This window comes from Liolophura sinensis, chromosome 4, assembly GCF_032854445.1.
Source record: "Liolophura sinensis isolate JHLJ2023 chromosome 4, CUHK_Ljap_v2, whole genome shotgun sequence".
In the NCBI taxonomy this organism is placed as follows: Eukaryota; Metazoa; Mollusca; class Polyplacophora; order Chitonida; family Chitonidae; genus Liolophura; species Liolophura sinensis.
In genome coordinates, this window is record NC_088298.1 from 24,176,783 (window position 1) to 24,195,767 (window position 18,985).

At 38.5% G+C, this 18,985-nt stretch overlaps 1 protein-coding gene across 1 annotated transcript in view; it reads left to right on the forward strand.

Moving 5' to 3' along the window:
• Positions 1–18,985, forward strand: part of LOC135464538 (low-density lipoprotein receptor-related protein 1-like) — a 187,374-nt gene that overhangs the window by 105,148 nt on the left and 63,241 nt on the right. The window contains 13 exon segments of the mRNA XM_064741962.1: positions 425–550; positions 1,169–1,294; positions 8,827–8,955; positions 11,288–11,404; positions 12,729–12,851; positions 13,274–13,468; positions 14,300–14,504; positions 15,034–15,204; positions 15,821–15,968; positions 17,291–17,387; positions 17,961–18,086; positions 18,486–18,682; positions 18,684–18,714. Of these exon segments, the coding sequence (XP_064598032.1) occupies positions 425–550; positions 1,169–1,294; positions 8,827–8,955; positions 11,288–11,404; positions 12,729–12,851; positions 13,274–13,468; positions 14,300–14,504; positions 15,034–15,204; positions 15,821–15,968; positions 17,291–17,387; positions 17,961–18,086; positions 18,486–18,682; positions 18,684–18,714 (1,791 nt within the window).

Genomic DNA, 18,985 nt, shown 5'->3' on the forward strand with positions numbered 1-18,985 from the left:
CAGGGCTCTTACCCGGTTTCCTCCCACCGTAATGCTGGCCGCCGTCGTATAAGCGAAATATTCTTGAGTACTATGTGGAATACTAATCAAATAAATAAATGAGATCTACGGCACTTATGGGTATGTTTGCGTAATTTGACAATCTCCTGTCTCAATATGGCAGGCACGTCTATACTTTGTACTTGATAAAGTTCTTCAGTCACGTGCCAAAGTCACATTCAGTCACATGGCTCACCCCACGCCCTCTGGGTTCCTCCAATGATAAATCTCACCTCCATCGGCTAATACAATACATCTTATACATCAATCATTAACTAAACGGATCAATGCAAAACATATTTTTAATTAGTCTTGAAATGAAAGTAATGCAATTACACATTCTTGAAATGAAATAAAAGAAAACTAAATTTGATGTTTTCCCCAGCTGTTGTCGTTGGAGGTTGCCATGACAACGAATTTTCCTGTCGGAATGGGGACTGCATCCCGAAGCGATGGCGGTGTGATAGGGACCTGGACTGCTCTGATAGTTCCGATGAGTTTAACTGCACAAGTGAGTTTGGTTCTTCAGTTTAACTGTGCAAGTGAGTTTGGTTCTTCAGTTTAACTGCGCAAGTGAGTTTGGTTCTTCAGTTAACTGTGCAAGTGAGTTTGGTTCTTCAGTTTAACTGCGCAAGTGAGTTTGGTTCTTCAGTTTAACTGCACAAGTGAGTTTGATTCTTCAGTTAACTGCGCAAGTGAGTTTGGTTCTTCAGTTTAACTGCGCAAGTGAGTTTGGTTCTTCAGTTTAACTGCGCAAGTGAGTTTGGTTCTTCAATTTAACTGCGCAAGTGAGTATGATTCTACAATTCAGCTGCACAAGTGAGTTTGATTCTTCAGATTAACTGTACAAGAGAGATTGATCCTTCAGTTTATCTGTACAAGTGTAGATTTTTGATTTTAACTGCACAAGACTGTTTGGTTCTTAGGTTTAGGTGTACAAGTGCAATGTGTTGTTCATTTAAACTGTACAAATGAGACAGGTTGTTCAATTGAACTGTGCAAGTGAAATAGTGGGTTGAGTTGAACTGGTCAAGAGAGTTTGTTTAAGAGCTGTTTGTACCAGCTCAGCTGAAAAATACCATTCTGCAGGCCTTTTTTTGTAAATCATGATTTTCTTTTTTTCTCTCAGAGTACAATGTGCCCGAGTGTGCTAAGAATGAGTTCCGCTGTAAGAGCACGGGTCGTTGTTTGCTAGACATATGGAAATGTGACAAGGAAAGTGATTGTGAAGATAACTCAGACGAGGAAGGCTGCAGTAAGTTCTCCTTTTCTTCTGCCCTCTTTTGCAATATACTGTATTTCATGTAATTGAAAAATGCACTTTCTGAAATCCTCAAGCCTGTGTTAAGTACGACATTCATTGATTTATTCTTATTGCCACAATATGGGAGGATAATTTGCTAATGTGTGCCACAATCAGTTGTTCCTCTTCTTCTTCTGGTATTCTATAACCCGTCATCAGCAATCAATTTATACCATCTTTCTTGAACCTAAAGGGACCCCCAAGCCTCACAATGCTTCATTATCATGTTATAATAGAAATAGAATGCTGATAGTCTGCCACTAGCCACTCAGTGGCTTGCCAGAGGCTTGCCTGTGGTGAGCCTGTGGTATTGTAGTGGCCTGCCTGTAAAAAGTTACAGCTGGCAGGCCAATATATCTCACTGAAGTTAGATCAGTTTGTGAGGTTGACTGATTGCTACATCCATGGATCACTGGTGAAAGAATGGGAATTTTCAGTCGATCAGGGGAATTCAGCAGAGCTGATTATAATTGAAGATTTTTTCTTGAAATATCTAATCTTTAACCTGAATGGCCAAAACTTATCATGTTACTGATCAGAGTCCACTAGTAGAATCCTTGTTGATGTATAAATTCTGACCATTCAACTTGATGTATGAAGCTGAACAGAGTGGTAGGGTACTACAAGGCGTATTATTGGTGAGCTAGTGATGAGCTAGAGACATCCTGGAAGCCTTCTGAAGGTGAGCTATTGGCAGGCTACATTTAGTGGCATGCTACAAACAGGTTACTACAAGGCGTATTATTGGTGAGCTAGTGATGAGCTAGAGACATCCTGGAAGCCTTCTGAAGGTGAGCTATTGGCAGGCTACATTTAGTGGCATGCTACAAACAGGTTACTACAAGGCGTATTATTGGTGAGCTAGTGATGAGCTAGAGACATCCTGAAAGCCTTCTGAAGGTGTGCTATTGACAGGCTACATGTAGTGGCATGCTACGAACAGGTTACTACAAGGCGTATTGTTGGTGAACTAGTGATGAGCTAGAGACATCCTGGAAGCCTTCTGAAGGTGAGCTATTGGCAGGCTACATTTAGTGGCATGCTACGAACAGGTTACTACAAGGCGTATTATTGGTGAGCTAGTGATGAGGTAGAGACATCCTGGAAGCCTTCTGAAGGTGAGCTATTGGCAGGCTACATGTAGTGGCATGCTACGAACAGGTTACTACAAGGCGTATTATTGGTGAGCTAGTGATGAGCTAGAGACATCCTGAAAGTCTTCTGAAGGTGAGCTATTGGCAGGCTACATTTAGTGGCATGCTACGGACAGGTTACTACAAGGCGTATTATTGGTGAGCTAGTGATGAGCTAGAGGCATCCTGAAAGCCTTCTGAAGGTGAGCTATTGGCAGGCTACATTTAGTGGCATGCTACAAACAGGTTACTACAAGGCGTATTATTGGTGAGCTAGTGATGAGCTAGAGGCATCCTGAAAGTCTTCTGAAGGTGAGCTATTGGCAGGCTACATTTAGTGGCATGCTACAAACAGGTTACTACAAGGTGTATTATTGGTGAGCTAGTGATGAGCTAGAGGCATCCTGAAAGTCTTCTGAAGGTGAGCTATTGGCAGGCTACATTTAGTGGCATGCTACAAACAGGTTACTACAAGGCGTATTATTGGTGAGCTAGTGATGAGCTAGAGGCATCCTGAAAGTCTTCTGAAGGTGAGCTATTGGCAGGCTACATTTAGTGGCATGCTGCGAACAGGTTACTACAAGGCGTATTATTGGTGAGCTAGTGATGAGCTAGAGACATCCTGAAAGCCTTCTGAAGGTGAGCTATTGGCAGGCTACATTTAGTGGCATGCTACAAACAGGTTACTACAAGGCGTATTATTGGTGAGCTAGTGATGAGCTAGAGACATCCTGAAAGTCTTCTGAAGGTGAGCTATTGGCAGGCTACATTTAGTGGCATGCTACGGACAGGTTACTACAAGGCGTATTATTGGTGAGCTAGTGATGAGCTAGAGGCATCCTGAAAGCCTTCTGAAGGTGAGCTATTGGCAGGCTACATTTAGTGGCATGCTACAAACAGGTTACTACAAGGCGTATTATTGGTGAGCTAGTGATGAGCTAGAGACATCCTGAAAGCCTTCTGAAGATGAGCTATTAGCAGGCTAGATTTAGTGGCATGCTACGAACAGGTTACTACAAGGCGTATTATTGGTGAGCTAGTGATGAGGTAGAGGCATCCTGGAAGCCTTCTGAAGGTGAGCTATTGGCAGGCTACATGTAGTGGCATGCTACGAACAGGTTACTACAAGGCGTATTATTGGTGAGCTAGTGATGAGGTAGAGGCATCCTGGAAGCCTTCTGAAGGTGAGCTATTGGCAGGCTACATTTAGTGGCATGCTACAAACAGGTTACTACAAGGCGTATTATTGGTGAGCTAGTGATGAGCTAGAGACATCCTGAAAGCCTTCTGAAGGTGAGCTATTGGCAGGCTACATTTAGTGGCATGCTACAAACAGGTTACTACAAGGCATATTATTGGTGAGCTAGTGATGAGGTAGAGGCATCCTGGAAGCCTTCTGAAGGTGAGCTATTGGCAGGCTACATTTAGTGGCATGCTACAAGCAGGTTACTACAAGGCGTATTATTGGTGAGCTAGTGATGAGGTAGAGGCATCCTGGAAGCCTTCTGAAGGTGAGCTATTGGCAGGCTACATGTAGTGGCATGCTACAAACACTCTTTAGCCTGCTTGGCTCTAGTCTATGATCTCTAACACATGGCTTATTGTTCTGTGTGTTTCATCATCCTTAGCATACGATGAACGACGTAAGTATTCAAACCTCATACGTGTGAATATCTCTGTGCTCTTGATGTATTCAGTGTTCACCTTATCATTTTCTCATGATCCTCTGCCTGATCTTCGTGTAATTGAGTAGAAACTTCCCACAACTCTGTAGCCATGAGTGGTTTTGTCGTTCTGTGGTGTATACATGTATTTTGTTGTGGTTGAAGCCTTGTCATTTTTAGTATTCTGTAGAAGACACAGTGCATGAGTGTCAGAGTGTCAGAACCCATGTCATTTTTAGCTCGCCTGTATGAAATAAGATGAGGTATTGTGAGAGGGGGAGAGTGTTGGTGTCGGTGTAAGTGTCAGGTTAAGTTTTTTTTTTTCTCCTTTATACATGGATTGAAGTTTAAGCTTTTATTTTTAGCTCTTGTACATGTATAATGGGCTCTCATTTGTTGAATGAGATTGAAGGTTAGGCCTTTTCTTTTAGCTCTTGTACATGTATAATGGGCTCTCATTCGTTGAATGAGATTGAAGGTTAGGCTTTTTCTTTTAGCTCTTGTGCATGTATAATGGGCTCTCATTCGTTGAATGAGATTGAAGGTTAAGCTTTTTTTTGCTCCCTAGTATGGTGTGTGAATACACATTCTCAGATTGTAGGTTAATTTTTTTTTTTTTAGCTCTTGTATATTGTGCTATCACACATAGATTGAAGGTTAGGCTTTTTTTTCTCTCCCTAGCTTAAGGTATGGTGTGTAAATGCACATTCTCGGATGGAAGGTTGAGGATTTTTTTAGCTCTTGTATATTGCGCTATCACACATAGATTGAAGGTTAGGCATTTTTTTCTCTCCCTAGTTTAAGGTATTGTGTGTAAATGCACATTCTCGGATGGAAGGTTGAGGATTTTTTTAGCTCCTGTATATTGTGCTATCACACATGGATTGAAGGTTAGGCATTTTTTTCTCTCCCTGATCTAAGGTATGGTGTGTAAATGCACATTCTCAGATGGCAGGTTAAGCTTTTTTTAGCTCCTGTATATTGCGCTATCACACATAGATTGAAGGTTAGGCATTTTTTTCTCTCCCTAGTTTAAGGTATGGTGTGTAAATGCACATTCTCAGATGGCAGGTTAGGCTTTTTTTAGCTCTTGTATATTGTGCTATCACACATGGATTGAAGGTTAGGCATTTTTTTCTCTCCCTAGTTTAAGGTATGGTGTGTAAATGCACATTCTCGGATGGAAGGTTAAGGTTTTTTTTAGCTCCTGTATATTGTGCTATCACACATAGATTGAAGGTTAGGCATTTTTTTCTCTCCCTAGTTTAAGGTATGGTGTGTAAATGCACATTCTCGGATGGAAGGTTAAGGTTTTTTTTAGCTCCTGTATATTGTGCTATCACACATAGATTGAAGGTTAGGCATTTTTTTCTCTCCCTAGATTAAGGTATGGTGTGTAAATGCACATTCTCGGATGGAAGGTTAAGCTTTTTTTTAGCTCCTGTATATTGTGCTATCACACATGGATTGAAGGTTAGGCTTTTTTATTCTCTCCCTAGTTTAAGGTATGGTGTGTAAATGCACATTCTCGGATGGAAGGTTAAGCTTTTTTTTAGCTCCTGTATATTGTGCTATCACACATGGATTGAAGGTTAGGCTTTTTTATTCTCTCCCTAGTTTAAGGTATGGTGTGTAAATGCACATTCTCAGATGGCAGGTTAAGCTTTTTTTTAGCTCCTGTATATTGTTCTATCACACATGGATAGAAGGTTAGGCTTTTTCTATGCTCCCTAGATTAAGGTATGGTGTGTAAATGCACATTCTCAGATGGCAGGTTAGGCTTTTTTTAGCTGTTGTATATTGTGCTATCACACATGGATTGAAGGTTAGGCTTTTTCTTTGCTCCCTGGTCTAAGGTATGGTGTGTAAATGCACATTCTCAGATGGCAGGTTAGGCTTTTTTTAGCTGTTGTATATTGTGCTATCACACATGGATTGAAGGTTAGGCTTTTTCTTTGCACCCTGGTCTAAGGTATTGTGTGTAAATGCACATTCTCAGATGGCAGGTTAAGCTTTTTTTTTAGCTCCTGTATATTGTTCTATCACACATGGATAGAAGGTTAGGCTTTTTCTATGCTCCCTAGATTAAGGTATGGTGTGTAAATGCACATTCTCAGATGGCAGGTGAAGCTTGTTTTGTTTAGCTGTTGTATATTGTGCTATCACACATGGATTGAAGGTTAGGCTTTTTCTTTGCACCCTGGTCTAAGGTATTGTGTGTAAATGCACATTCTCAGATGGCAGGTTAAGCTTTTTTTTTAGCTCCTGTATATTGTGCTATCACACATGGATGGAAGGTTAAGGTTTTTTTTAGCTCCTGTATAATGTGCTATCACACATGGATTGAAGGTTAAGGTTTTTTTTAGCTCCTGTATAATGTGCTATCACACATGGATTGAAGGTTAAGCTTTTTTTTTAGCTCCTGTATAATGTGCTATCACACATGGATGGAAGGTTAAGCTTTTTTTTAGCTCCTGTATAATGTGCTATCACACATGGATGGAAGGTTAAGCTTTTTTTTAGCTCCTGTATAATGTGCTATCACACATGGATTGAAGGTTAAGGTTTTTTTTAGCTCCTGTATAATGACAATCATGCATGAATATCCAACATACAATGATAGAGCTGTTTTATTGGTTTTAGTTTTATGGGCTTTGTGAATGTTTTCAACTTTTAATTTAAAAAATTTACCAGTTATATAAACTTCAATTAGTTTTCTGTAGCAAACAGGTTCTCTAGAAATTAAGCCTCCATGCAGGGCAATAATTTCTTGAATGCAAGGTGTCTGTGACATTATTGCTTATGAGATTTATGCTAGATTTACCATTTTTGTAGTCATTTTCACATTTCTGTTCTCCTGTAAACATGGATTTCTACCAGCTTTTTTTTGTAGGGCAACAGTTTCTTATGCAATCACTTATCGAGATAAGCTTTTCGTCTCTCTAGATACATTACGGGATTTGTAGACCGTAAAAATTTACCTTGTTGTATACCAGTTTATCTGGTGTACACAGTATCTGTAGAAAGCTTTCCACATCTGTGTTAGTGCTAGGAGCCTATGACACTGGCCGATGCATGTGCCTTCCTGTACTGTAACGGAATGTTTAAACCATCCACGCAGACATTGACTGTTGTCAGCTGAGTATTTTCTTAGCCAATCAGAGGGCTGCAGTAGTCACCCATAGTACACGGATAGCCAATCATGGGAAGCGATTTGCATATCAAAGACCACTCCAGCAATTTAGTACTCGAACACCCCACAATGAAGTTTTTTTTTTTACTACCATAGCTCAACATTTGCTCAGCCATTCACAGCGTTGGAATTGTTCGTGGATTGCTGCATGCAGTTCACAATTTGCCTTTCAGAGACCACTGCCTCAGTTTTATGCACGAACTTTCCACAATGCCATCTTTACCACCACAACACTTTACAACTTTTATCTTTATTCTGATTCCATTGTTTAGTTGACTGCTGTAGCATGTGAGCTGGTGGGATTCTCTGAATGCCTTGTTTAAAATCCCTTAGATTAGAAACAGTGCATGAGAATAGTTATTGTATGGTTTCTGAGAATCAACTTTTAACAGTTTAACTCTGTGAAATAATGTTGCCCATTTCAATCATCAAACAAAGTGCTTTTAGCGACTTTTGACCACAAAAGTTTCATTTTTAATAAATTTATGTTGTAAAAATATTACTTGTGCTGCTAAATCTTTTCCTGTAGGATATCATGCTACTTTTCTATTGGATATCATGCTAATTTCCAATAGGATATCATGCTACCTTCCTATATGATATCAGGCTACCTTGCTATTGGATATCAGGCTACCTTCCTATAGGATATCATGCTACCTTCCTGTAGGATATCAGGCTACCTTCCAAACAATCATCAAAAACACCTCGTTAAAACCTGTAGAACTCTCGGAATCAGGAGAAATGAGCAGTTGTCATTGGCACAAATTTAGATCAGGTAATGGATTTGCAACTGGCAGTGGTCCTCACCAGTGCTGCAATGTGGAAGCTTTGACTGCCAAATGAAAGTGGTCTGTTGAGATAGTTAATTCTGTCATAATTTGAAAAGTATGGGAGAATTACAGCTATCAACCAAGGGTTTTAGTAAAGTTGTGACTTCAGTTAATGGCTTTTTGGAATGGAAAACAATGCTGAGTTGGGGCCCATGACCAAGGTACATATAGGCATAGCGCCATCTCGATCTTATCTAAGGGAAGATAACTGAGTGCTATAACCCAGGACTCAGTGCCAAAGCCCTTTGGGCTATACGGCTAAGTTATTCTGTCTTAGATAATGTTCACTTGGCCCTATGAACATCTTGATCATGGATGGACCAAAAATGAGAGTTGTTTCCCCTTGTTTTCGCATGGTTGAGCAAATATTGCATGAGCTCTTAATACCATTAAAATACTCTTCGCATTTTTCATAATTGACCAATGACTATGACCAATATTTTGAAACATTCCAAGAGAAGCGTGGGGTGCAAAGAAGTAATCTGCACAGTTTTGTGAAGCCTGGATCTTTGGTGACACATTTTTGGTATCATTTTTATAATAATTGTGTGTGTAAATTCTGCTGAAAAAAGTGCATCAGAGGTGAGAAATGTTATAGATTTATGGTAGGTTGCATGTATGTGAGAAATCTGTGTTTATGGTGATATTTTTGTGTGTTTTTCAGCGTATCAAGCTGCGTGTAGCTATCCCAAACGAACGTGCAAGAACAACACCATGGTCTGTCTATCCCCTGAGAAAATGTGCGACGGCAGAAATGACTGTGAAGATCTGTCGGACGAAGGGGGCCTATGTGGTAGGTCAATTTAGCTCGGTCAGTTTTTTAAATTTTTTTGAACAAGAGTTTCTGTAAGCAGTGGGTTAGGTGTAATTTGGACTTTCTTGGTGGTTTTCTATTTTGTTGTAGCCAATAGGGCAATTTTGAGGTCAAACTCTTTTGTCAACAAAGGTAAAATAAAAATGTCCTACTTTGTTAAGTGACTTGTCAATAATGTTAGGCAACTTTTATCACATTAATTTACCTAATCACCTGTCTGGCTACATTCTGGACACCTCTTTGCTTCAGGGACAGTATAGGTACTTTTTTTTTACCTTTACCAGTAATAGAGCTCAGACTCAACTCCGCAATTGTTATACTTCTTTGCTGTGTTTTGTTTTTTTTTTTGTAGAAAATAAATACTGCAGTAATCAGACATTGATATATCTATATTTGTTATAGTATACTGTAATTCTTCAACCTTTTTGACATGTTCCAGAGTGTTTATTCAAGCAGATTATGAAGACGTTATTCTGTGTACATTGATAAAATTATACTTTTTGTGAAGCCATGAAACTGAACAATTCAACCAATCTAGTTTTGTCTCTAGAATTAAATTAAAAATGTGCATAAATTGCACTGAAAGTTGCTCTTTCAAACGTGAAAAGGTTGAGGAATTAGAGTATGTGTTCATCTTTTTGTTTTTTGATACAGGCAGGGAATGTGTGATCATATGCTTGTTATATTGTTTTTTTTGTTGTTGTTTTTTTTTGGGGGGTGGGTGGGTGGGTGTGGGGAGGGGGGCTAAGTTTTAATTTTATTAATATATTATAACACTTGTTTTTGCCAGCTCTAGGTTTTGGTGAGATATTTTGACTTTACTCTTTTGTTGCTTATCTGCTAGAGGAAAAACACACGTGTTATGAAACATGATAAATAATTCTATAGCTTATTGTTAAATACAACAACAACAAAAAAACCCAAGCGCACATACATATAATAGCATATACTGAAAAATATCGCTGTTCAAAGCATTTTCATTAAACCAAAGAAAAAAGACCTTGCTTTCAATACCATACTCTACTAAAGGTTTTTTTTCTTTTAATTTTCTGTACCTGGGGTATACATTTACATTGTTTACTGACATTGACATGTTTTGTTTACACTTAGATGATCTCACACAAACATTTAGATTCATGTAAAATGGAAAGCTTTTTGTATCAAATTGTTAATGAATATAACTCTTAATGGTTATTAACTGGTAGAGACAGCATTGGGATAGGGTAGCTAGTTAGTGCACTTGTACTCAGAGGCCATGCTGAACATTTTCATACACTAACATGCAGGACTTGATTTGCTTTGTGCTTATTTTGACACGTCACAGTCTGTGTATTCTGTTGAAAAAAAAAAGAGAGGAAAAAAAAGTTTTGGAGAATTGCAAGTGTGATGTGCTCAAGTGAAGTGCTTTGTGCGCCTCAAGAAATGAATATTTATGCTTCTACAACTGCTTCATATGTTGGTGTAAACAATAGTCAAAACGCCTCCTACTTTGTAGGATTTTTGCCCTAACTGTTAACAGCCACCTTTGTTAGCAGACAAGCAAATAATAAGCAAAAAAATTGTATGAATATGTTTTTCATTTTTCTAGTTGTGAGTTCAAATCTGCCTTGTGCCTTTTTCTTTTTTCTTGTGGATTTAATTTTTACATGATGGCATCTGTTCTTTAATTGGCTGGAAGTGATACGTAGTGTAAGGACCTGTCTTTTTTGTTGTTACTTATAGTTTTGATTTGAAATCTGAAGAAGAAACTATAATAAATTTAATGAAATGAAATTTATATCAAGACATGAAAGATGACATTTTGCCTATTTAGCTGTCACTTACTGTATTATGGAATAGCAATGTTGCCTATGGAGCTTTACAATTGTCAGGAAAACAGTTCCCACGTCTCAGCTTGATAGGGATTGATATTCAAGTACCTCAACCACACTGCCCTGACCATCCTCGGAGCCCTCACTGGATCAGACAGTTAAAGCACTAGCTTGTATATCTGCCAGGCCGCGTGTTCAAAGTGAGGTTTGTCAGGTACCTAGGAAAAGGTTGATGGTTTCCTCCAGCACTCTGATTTCCTCATGGTGTCCTGTTTCCTCCAGCACTCTGATTTCTTCCAGCTGGCCTGTTTCCTCCATCACTTCGATTTTCTCCAGCTGTCCTGTTTCCTCCAGCACTCTGATTGCCTCCAGCACTCCGATTTCCCCCAGCTCTCCTTTTTCCTTCGCCCATACACCTAACAGCCGTCATATAAGTGAAAAATTTTGGACTCCAATGTTAAGAAATAATCAGTAATCAGTGACATTCTTTTGTGTTTCAGCGTATGACTTGTGCGCCAATCACGACTGTAGCCACAAATGTTCCCGAGCCCCCGACGGTTTTATCTGTACCTGTCCAGATAACATGAAGCTGAAATCCGACAACAAAACATGCATAGGTAACACTTCAACTAAGGCATGACTTTCATGACCTAGTGTTTCAGGCAGTATATTGGGAACCTCAGAAAGTTTTTCAGTAACTTGCCAAAGGTCAGTGGTATTATCCTGACTGTTTTGTTCTCTCCTTCAAACTGACCATAGATTTTGCCAGCATTTGAAATCAGGCCATATGACTTTTTTTTCCTATTTTTTTCCTGTTTTACCTATCTCTTCGATATTAATTTTGTCAGAATAAGGTGTCTCAAAGACACTGAGATATCCTTCTGGCTAAACCTATGAAACTAAACCACTGTCTTATACCCTATCTCTTCTAATTTTTTGGGACACCTGGTCGCTCAATTTAGCCAATATATATGTAACTGTAGCAGGAATATTGAGTTTCTTTTTTCTCACATGGTTAGACCGTCTAATGAACAACATACTTATGTCTTTACTCCTCCAAAAGGCTGGTAAAGAAATGTAATGTTCTGCTTTTAACGCTACTTATATCTGTCCCAAAAAGAAGAATTAGGGTGAGTGAACGTCCCTAAATCCATCTATCAGTCTGTATATTTTGGCCAGGATACCTTCTTGCATTCATTCCAGCTTAAGTTAGTTTCAATATTTTGAGCCTCTCAGTTTTAATATATGTCAATGTCTTTCCATACTTGTTGCTTAGCAGAAGGGAATGTGCCTAATGCTGGTTGTACAGACATTTAACTCTTTCCATAGCAGAAGGGAATGTGCCTAATGCTGGTTATACAGACATTTAACTCTTTCTGTAGCAGAAGGGAATGTGTCTAATGCTGGTTGTACAGACATTTAACTCTTTCCATAGCAGAAGGGAATGTGCCTAATGCTGGTTATACAGACATTTAACTCTTTCTGTAGCAGAAGGGAATGTGTCTAATGCTGGTTGTACAGACATTTAACTCTTTCCATAGCAGAAGGGAATGTGTCTAATGCTGGTTGTACAGACAGTTAACTCTTTCCATAGCAGAAGGGAATGTGTCTAATGCTGGTTGTACAGACATTTAACTCTTTCCATAGCAGAAGGGAATGTGCCTAATGCTGGTTGTACATACATTTGACCGGAACATAATGGAATAATTCCATCTGAATTAATTCCCACCCACATCCCTCACAGTGACTTACAAATTGTTTGTAGTTTCTTCTTGTATACTTTAAATGATTGTTGTATCTTATTTGTCATATTTTTAATAATGGATAGGTTTTCTGACTGACTAATTTAAGAAATCAAACAAACTAATATTGCTAATAATACAAAAATGATATTCATAGAGTCGAATTGAAACATATTACAATGATCATAACTGCTTTCAGACATTGACATCTGTGAGACCTGGGGTATATGTGGCCAGGCTTGTACTTCTACCAGGGATGGCTACAAATGCACATGTCATGAAGGGTATGAACTGCAAGATGGATATTCCTGTAAACCTATCAGTAAGTACACCTGCAAGATGGGTATTCCTGTAAACCTATCAGGAAGCACACCTGCAAGATTGATATTGCTGTAAACCTTTCAGGAAGTATGAGCTGCAAGATTGATATTCCTGTAAACATGTTTTATGAAGTGATGTTCTTGTAACCTGTAATCTTAAAGGTCATTTTTTCTCCCCCTGTAGATTTATTGCTTGTTGATTTTTTCACACATTGACCAAAATTTTGCTAAAACCAGTGCAGGTAAGATAACTCCATGCTAAAATTTGGTGAGCTTAAGTATCTTAATTAGTAAGTGTACAAAAATTAAAATACTTTACTAAGTGATGCTCCATAAACCCTGTGATAGAAATAGTTCGTTCATCTTGAGTGGACATCAGAATTGTGTGGCAATTAGTGATCAAACTAATGATGATTTGTTGCAGATCACAGCGACACGTACATCATCTTCTCTAACCGTCATGAGATACGACGTGTAGACCCGTTCAATAAGCAGACGGTGTCACTCGTCTCTGGTCTCCAGAACACCATCGCCCTGGACTACTGCTACAAGAAACGCTGGATCTTCTGGACTGATGTTGTGGATGATAAAATTTGGAGAGGAACAATGATCTCGAATTGTAAGTTTCTTTTGTGGCATGAAGTTAAAGACCTTATGATACGGTCTGCCTCGTCTAAAATCCTCCACACATCAGCTGCTGATTGGTTCTTGTCTGACATTAACATAAAGTTCATGGAATGGAAAATTCTGCTTCAAATTCATATCTGAACACAATTTAATCTGATGTTAAATAAGCAAATCTGAAATAAACCAACAAAATAATACATGATTTTTCGTGAATTTCATGCCATCAGAAGCCAGTACTGAAGCAGTGTGTAACCAGTTGGTACACACCTCGAGTTAAGAAAAGTTTTCTCCACAATGGCCAGCTCAGTGCAGGCAAGATAACTGGTTAAATATTGCTTCTATCTGGATGTATTATACACAGTTCAGTGTGAAATCAAGAACAGTCTGTCTGCGGTGGGTGTGAGTTGATACTTGTAGCTCTCCCAGACAGATTTATTGTACCTCACCAAATGTTGGGTAGGTAAAAAATTGCTATGTGAAGGCCTTATGATGGTAATTTTGACACCAACAATGAAATTTTTTTGAGAAGAAATTATTCTTCCAACTTCATGAAAATCTCTGGTGGCACTATGAGGTGGATGACTCAAACAAAATCAAGCAAAACTGAAAAGTGCTGAACTTCAGGTTAAATATGATAGTGAAACGGTAAAATTTGGTTAAATTTCAAGATGGTATATAGAAATACATGTACTTTTTAAGCCAGTTAAGCCACTTTTTAAGCGTAAATTTCCTGTAGAAAATCATTGTCACCTGCATAATGCCGTTATCTTCAGAACTGCTTTTCCAGTGAAAAAATCCAATGGTTTGTTTGGCTGTATTCTAGCTGTGACCAACATCCAGCCCATAATTGACGTCGGCCTGGCAACCACAGAAGGCCTGGCCATTGATTGGATAGGAGAGAACATCTACTGGGTAGAGAGTAACCTGGATCAGATTGAGGTGGCCAAACTGGACGGGAGTAATCGCACCACCCTGATCGCAGGGGGAATGGTTAGCCCTCGGGCTATTGTGCTGGACCCAAGAGACGGGTGCGTTATTAATAGTGGCAGTCATGATGATAACGGACGGGATCTTTTCCTTCTGTCTGACATCAGAAACGTGATAGCCAGATATATGCGTTTTACTCAGTACAGTTTCGTTTCACATGGCAAACTTTTTGTTACAGTTTTACACAGTTTAGAAAGATTTAAAAATCAGTTATTGAGCGTGGGAAATCTCATGATTTGCTTGCTAAAGGTTTGAGGTTTATTCTGGGCAATGTTTTTTCCGTCCTCAACCTGTTAAACTGACCTCTGTCATGAATGCTGCGTAGTTAAAGCGAGGAAACAGAACTGGTTGGCCCGGTGTCAGTATAATGTGACTGGATGAAGTGTCATGTCTGGTGTCTTCAGCATGATCCTTCAGGGGCAGCAGCAATGTAGCAGCATGGACTTGCCCTGCCACAAGAAGACACATAATCTGTACAACCACCTAATGACTGCTTGTCATTATATGACTAAAAACTTCTTAAGTGCGACATTAATCCCTAAGCATTCATACATTTACTTTACTCCACAGTGCCCTCTTCTGGACAGACTGGGATGGGCAAGATCCCCGCATCGAAGGCTGTTCTATGAGTGGCGAGAATCGGAAAATCGTCTTCAACATCAGTTCTATACCCAGTGGAGGCTGGCCCAATGGCCTCTCCATCGACTATGACTTCCGAAGATTGTACTGGATCGATGCCAGGTATACAACTGAATAATAAACAAATATTGGAAGAAGTTATTTCTGATTTATTTATATGATTGGTGTTTATGCCGTTCTCAAGAATATTTCACTTATACAATGACGACCAGCATTATGATGGGAAGAAACTGGGCAGAACCCGGGGGGAAACCCACGACCATCATCAGGTTGCTGGAAGATCTAAGTTATTTCTGAGTTTACCAGAACTTTATCATTGAAGTGAAGTGCATGTATATTTTTCAGATTTTCCATAATTCTTACGTATCAATTTTAATCGGAGCTTTCAGGATTTCATGTGATTATAGGTTTTGAATGAATTTGATTGCAAAGACACAGCTTGCTACGAGCGACCACATGTTCAAAAATGTGTCTCACTGTAATGTGACTCATGATATATATAGCTAATGTGGTAATAAGATTAGACTGTAGTCCCACAGCTTTTGTATTACGATGAGAATGGTACTGACAGGCCCCAGAATATTGTAAAAGAGAAAAAAAAAAGACAATATTGTCAGAAAACCCTTGTTTGTTGTATGTTTTAAGCAATTATAGTTCTTCCTACTCCTGTGTCTTGTCCATGGTCTGATTGTTTGCACACAAATATGACTGTTGTCAGATCGGATTCCGTGCACACCACAAAGTATGACGGCTCGGATCACCGCCTTATCCTGCGCGGTCACCCTCACCTGTCTCACCCGTTTGCCATCTCTTTGTTTGGGGTTTATATCTACTGGACAGACTGGAGGACAAACTCTCTTGTTAGGGTAAGTGTTCACTGTATGGCGGACATATTACATATGTTTATTTATTTATTTGGTTGGTGTTTTACGCCGTTCTCAAGAATGTTTCACGTATACAATGGCGGCCAGCATTATGGTGGGAGGAAACCGGGCAGAGCCAGAGGGGAAGCCACGACAATCCGCAGGTTGCTGGCAGACCTTCCCACGTACGGCCGGAGAGGATATTACATATGTGATGAGTACCCTAACAACATTTATTCATTAGGGTTTGCTTATTCATTCTGTAGAACATTAGAGAAAAGGCAATAAATATCTTCAGTCTAACCCCATGTGAAAACTTATAGCTTTTCTTAATGTCTCCTGCAGAATGCATTTGAGTGAAATTGATCTGAAATTTGTATTCATGGACAGCAGTTCTACACAAATTTGTATTCATGGACAGCAGTTCAACACAAATTTGTATTCATGGACAGCAGTTCAACACAATTTGTATTCATGGACAGCAGTTCTACACAAATTTGTATTCATGGACAGCAGTTCTACACAAATTTGTATTCATGGACAGCAGTTCAACACAAATTTTGTATTCATGGACAGCAGTTCTACTCAAATTTGTATTCATGGACAGCAGTTCAACGGAAATTTGTATTCAGGCACGGTATTTCAAACACAAATCTGTATTCAAGAATGGTAATTCAAGAGAAATTTGTCTTTGGAGGGGGTAATTTGACACATATTGGTATTTAGAGATGGTAATTCAATGAGTTTATGGCTAAAATACTTTTGATGTGGTGTTACAGCATTAGCATTCATTTTTATCAGGGTAAGGTATTCTCTAAAAAATGAAAGAAAAATATAAATGGAAAAAAATAGAGTATAAAATATATCAATCTATTGCCTATGAAGACTGTATGGTTTTCTTAATGTTTTGTGTAAATTGCTTTTAATGGAACTGAGGATAAATTTTGTCAAAGAGGATAATTTGGCGAAATTATTTCAAGGGATTTGAAAGTTTTTAATTTAATTGAAATATTTTTCAATTTAACGTTAAAGCAGAATCAAATAAAAGAATTTAATGTCTGCTATGATAACACAGAAATGAGATTTACTAGTGTTACACAGTATGAGTGTTACACGGTATGAATGTTACACAGTATGAACATTTCACAGTATGAGTGTTACACAGTATAAGTTTTACACAGTATGAGTGTCCACACAGTATGAATGTTACACAGTATGAAAATTTCACAGTATGAGTGTTACACAGTAATAAATGTTACACAGTATGAGTTTTATTACAGTATGAAACAAATTAATGAAGAGATTTGTCTTGTTTTACATTGCAGGCTAACAAGTTTAATGGCTCTGATTCGGAGGTCATCCAGAAAACGATATCGCAGCCCTTTGATCTTCAGGTGTACAGCTCCCACAGGCAGCCTGATGGTAATGCTGGCTTGTTGGCTGAAATATTTTTAAGCAACGAAGAGGAAAACAAGCAATAATGTGGTTCAAAGCATGAGTCTCATTTAAAGTGTTGGTTGTAAATTGAAGGCAAAAAACAGTTCATGTTAGCTTTTTTTAAGAATTTAGAAAATAAATAAAAAAGTCAGGAGCTGAAAAGAAAAAAAAAATAAACATGATAGCAAACTACATAGTATTGTTTCTGTGAACTACAAGCTATATTTACTTTGTAAATTTATTATTTATTAATTTATTTTTAATTACTTTACAACTCATTTATATATATTATAAGTATGTATATGAAAAAACAGTGGAGTGAGTTACCGGTAACAACAAATTGGTAAAGTTACAAAAACAAATGTTCAGTTACTTTCTCTTACTCTAGAAACAACTGATTTATAAGAAAAAAGAAACAAAATATGTGCAGTTGCCTCTGATGAAGGAACATTTGTCATCAAAATGAGGCATCTTTCCTCGGATTTTATACAAGAAACCCAAATTCCTGGTTCTAAGATTACTAAGTGATGTTTTCATTCATTTGTTTATTTTTTGTAGCACCAAACCCATGTGCGATAAACAATGGAGGCTGCTCACATCTCTGCCTGCTCAGCTATAACAGTATGGTTTGGTTGCCGATGCCCTCACTCAAAAGACTCATGCCTGACAAGAAAACTTGTGAAGGTGACTGAATAACAAAAACACAATTGTGTAAAAATGCACTTTCAGATTCACATAAAATGGTAGTTTGGATTATGATACTGCTAAATTTTTGTGATGAGAAATTAATCACAAATTCTTATGTTGCTCTATAAACTGGACGAATTGATCAAAATGAAGCAAAATGTATCACAAAAGGCTATACTTTTTGTCAAATTCTGGAATGTAATATAAATTTACTATTAAGATGCTCCATTATAGAAACTTTTTTTTTTTTTTTTATCTAAGGGGAGATAACGTAGCTCCTAGGCGCACTAAGGGAGACAACGTTAAAGTGTAATAAATTTGCATGTTCTTGGAAATAATCTTGTGTGAAAATTTTTTTTGCAGAATCTGATTGTTGCTGTTTTTTTTCTGTTTCAGATGACAACAAATTCTTGCTGTTTGCGAAACTGAGTGAAATTCGAGGCGTTGATCTGAAAGATGCTCATTTCAACGTGATTCCCTCAATCACAGTCCCTTATGTGGACCGTCCTTCAGCGGTGGACTACGACGTTAAACATGAGCGGATTTACTGGACGGATCTGGGTCTAGATTCCATCAACAGTGCTTTCCTGAACAGGCACTGGATTTGAGACAATCATTGATACAGGTAACAGTTAGTCTTCTTATTTGTTATTACATATTTGACTCCCTACAAAAAAGGGGGATAAAGGATACATGAAAGGGAACTATAAAAGCAAGATTATCTTTCTGTGCCAAATGACGAAAAATTATGCCTCGGAAGTTTACAAAAAAAAAAGGTTGATCTTGCTCGGAACTCGTGAACACCACCAAAGTGCCTTGAGCCCAGTGAACCGTGTCACTACAGTGTGGGCAAGGTGACATGTACACAGACACTGCAAGGCTACTTCGGCCAGCTT